The sequence below is a fragment of the Parasteatoda tepidariorum genome, unplaced genomic scaffold (assembly GCF_043381705.1).
Source record: "Parasteatoda tepidariorum isolate YZ-2023 unplaced genomic scaffold, CAS_Ptep_4.0 HiC_scaffold_3923, whole genome shotgun sequence".
NCBI classification, from domain to species: domain Eukaryota; kingdom Metazoa; phylum Arthropoda; class Arachnida; order Araneae; family Theridiidae; genus Parasteatoda; species Parasteatoda tepidariorum.
Genome location: NW_027261726.1, coordinates 1294 through 2905, shown reverse-complemented (window position 1 = coordinate 2905; position 1612 = coordinate 1294). Strand labels below are relative to the sequence as shown.

The 1612-nt window shown below is 34.2% G+C and overlaps 1 protein-coding gene across 1 annotated transcript; it reads right to left on the bottom strand.

Moving 5' to 3' along the window:
* Window positions 1-430: 430 nt before the first annotated feature.
* Window positions 431-1117, bottom strand: LOC122273364 (uncharacterized). The gene has a single exon (XM_043057439.2). The coding sequence runs from the start codon at window positions 1115-1117 to the stop codon at window positions 431-433; it is 687 nt and encodes a 228-aa protein (XP_042913373.2).
* Between the last annotated feature and the right edge of the window lie 495 nt (window positions 1118-1612).

Below are 1612 nucleotides of genomic sequence, written 5' to 3'. Positions count from 1 at the left end.
TATTCGTACAGGGATTATTTGAAATTAACAATTCTAACTTAGATTTGAAAAGGTTATGCACAACTTTAACCTTACATACGCCAGCCAGTGAAATCCCATTTTTAGAAAAGTCGCGCAGTTTAATTAAAGTTTTTTCGATCGCGGGTTTCTTAGAACGGAAAACTTTATTCAACGTTTGCAAAGAAATAATCGAATTATATAAACCCGAATCAATTTCCATTTCTAATTTTTCCTTATCAACCTCAACAATAACGTTTTTCTTAAACGGAGATTGAGAACTTAAAACATTCAAATATTTCGGTTGAACTTCAATTTCATTTCCACGCTGTTTTTCAAATTTATTTTTCTTCCGACAAACTTTTACAATGTGACCCTTAAGACCACAAGAATGGCATATTGCATTTTTGAATTTACACATTGAACGTTCATGCTAACCACCGCAACCGAAACACACTTTAGAATTTTGAATTTGCGATTTGCTACTACCTGAAACATTAGAATTTCGTTTACTAAATCGCGCATTATTTCTTTTGTTCCTACCACGTACATAGTCAACTACATCCGAATTCTCAGAATAAGAAGAATTTTGGGTATGAATATGCTTTGATAGGGAAGCCGCAACCTCAGATGCTACAGCAACAGAAATGGCATTTTCAAGAGTTAATTTGGATTCAGCCAACAATCTTCTTTGAACCTCTTCATCACGAATACCGCAGACTAATTGATCTCGTAAACGTTCTGACAAAGTTTCTCCGAAATTACAATCTTCCGCCAGCTTTCTTAACTCAGTAACGAAAGCATTCACAGATTCTAACTTTGATTGAAATCTTTTATGAAACTTGAAACGTCGAAATATTTCTGAAGATTTAGGACAAAAATGTTCTTTTAAAAGTTTAATTAATTCTTGAAATTTAAATTCTGTAACTTCCTTTGGCGAAACTAAAGTCCGAATTATAGACAAAGTTTTAATTCCACAAACAGCTAAAAGAGTCGCACGCTTTTTACTACCATCTACGATAGAATTAGCCTCCAAAAAGTAAGTAATTTGAACAGCATATAACTCGAATGAATTTGGATTTGAAGTGTCAAATTCCTGAATAGAGCCTACCGTCGCCATCTTAGTGCGAAATTTAACCCTCCTGGCGGCGGACCCGTAATAACTCGGGCATCATTTCTACACGCAAAGCGGCAAGCCCGGAATAACTCGGGTTGCCTATCTGCCTCTCTAGCGGCGCTCCCGAGTTTTTCGCTGGTATTTTTTTTCCTTCCCCTACGACCGCCGACTGGGTACTAATTGAGGGGTGGGGATAGCTGTTATCATAAATCACTATAACAGAGGAGTTGTGAGTTTATTTTAGAGTTCATAGTACATTAGTAGTTAAAAGGTACTGATAAGAAAAGGTTTTGGTGAAGTGGAAAAATTAATTTAAAGTTTTATTTTATTTATTTATTTAAATTTTTTTTTCTTTTGCTAATACCGAATCAAACATTTCGTTGCTTTCCTTGCTGTTTAATTTTTATTATTATTATTTTTTTTAAATTGAAGTTCTTCGTGGTAAAATTAGAAAAATGGGGGGGGGATATATTATCGCAAATTACTTTTAAATTTTTT

What these genes read in the sequence shown, in the direction of transcription:
- LOC122273364 (XM_043057439.2), bottom strand. Translation starts at nt 1,117, where the DNA reads ATGGCGACGGTAGGCTCTATTCAGGAATTTGACACTTCAAATCCAAAT.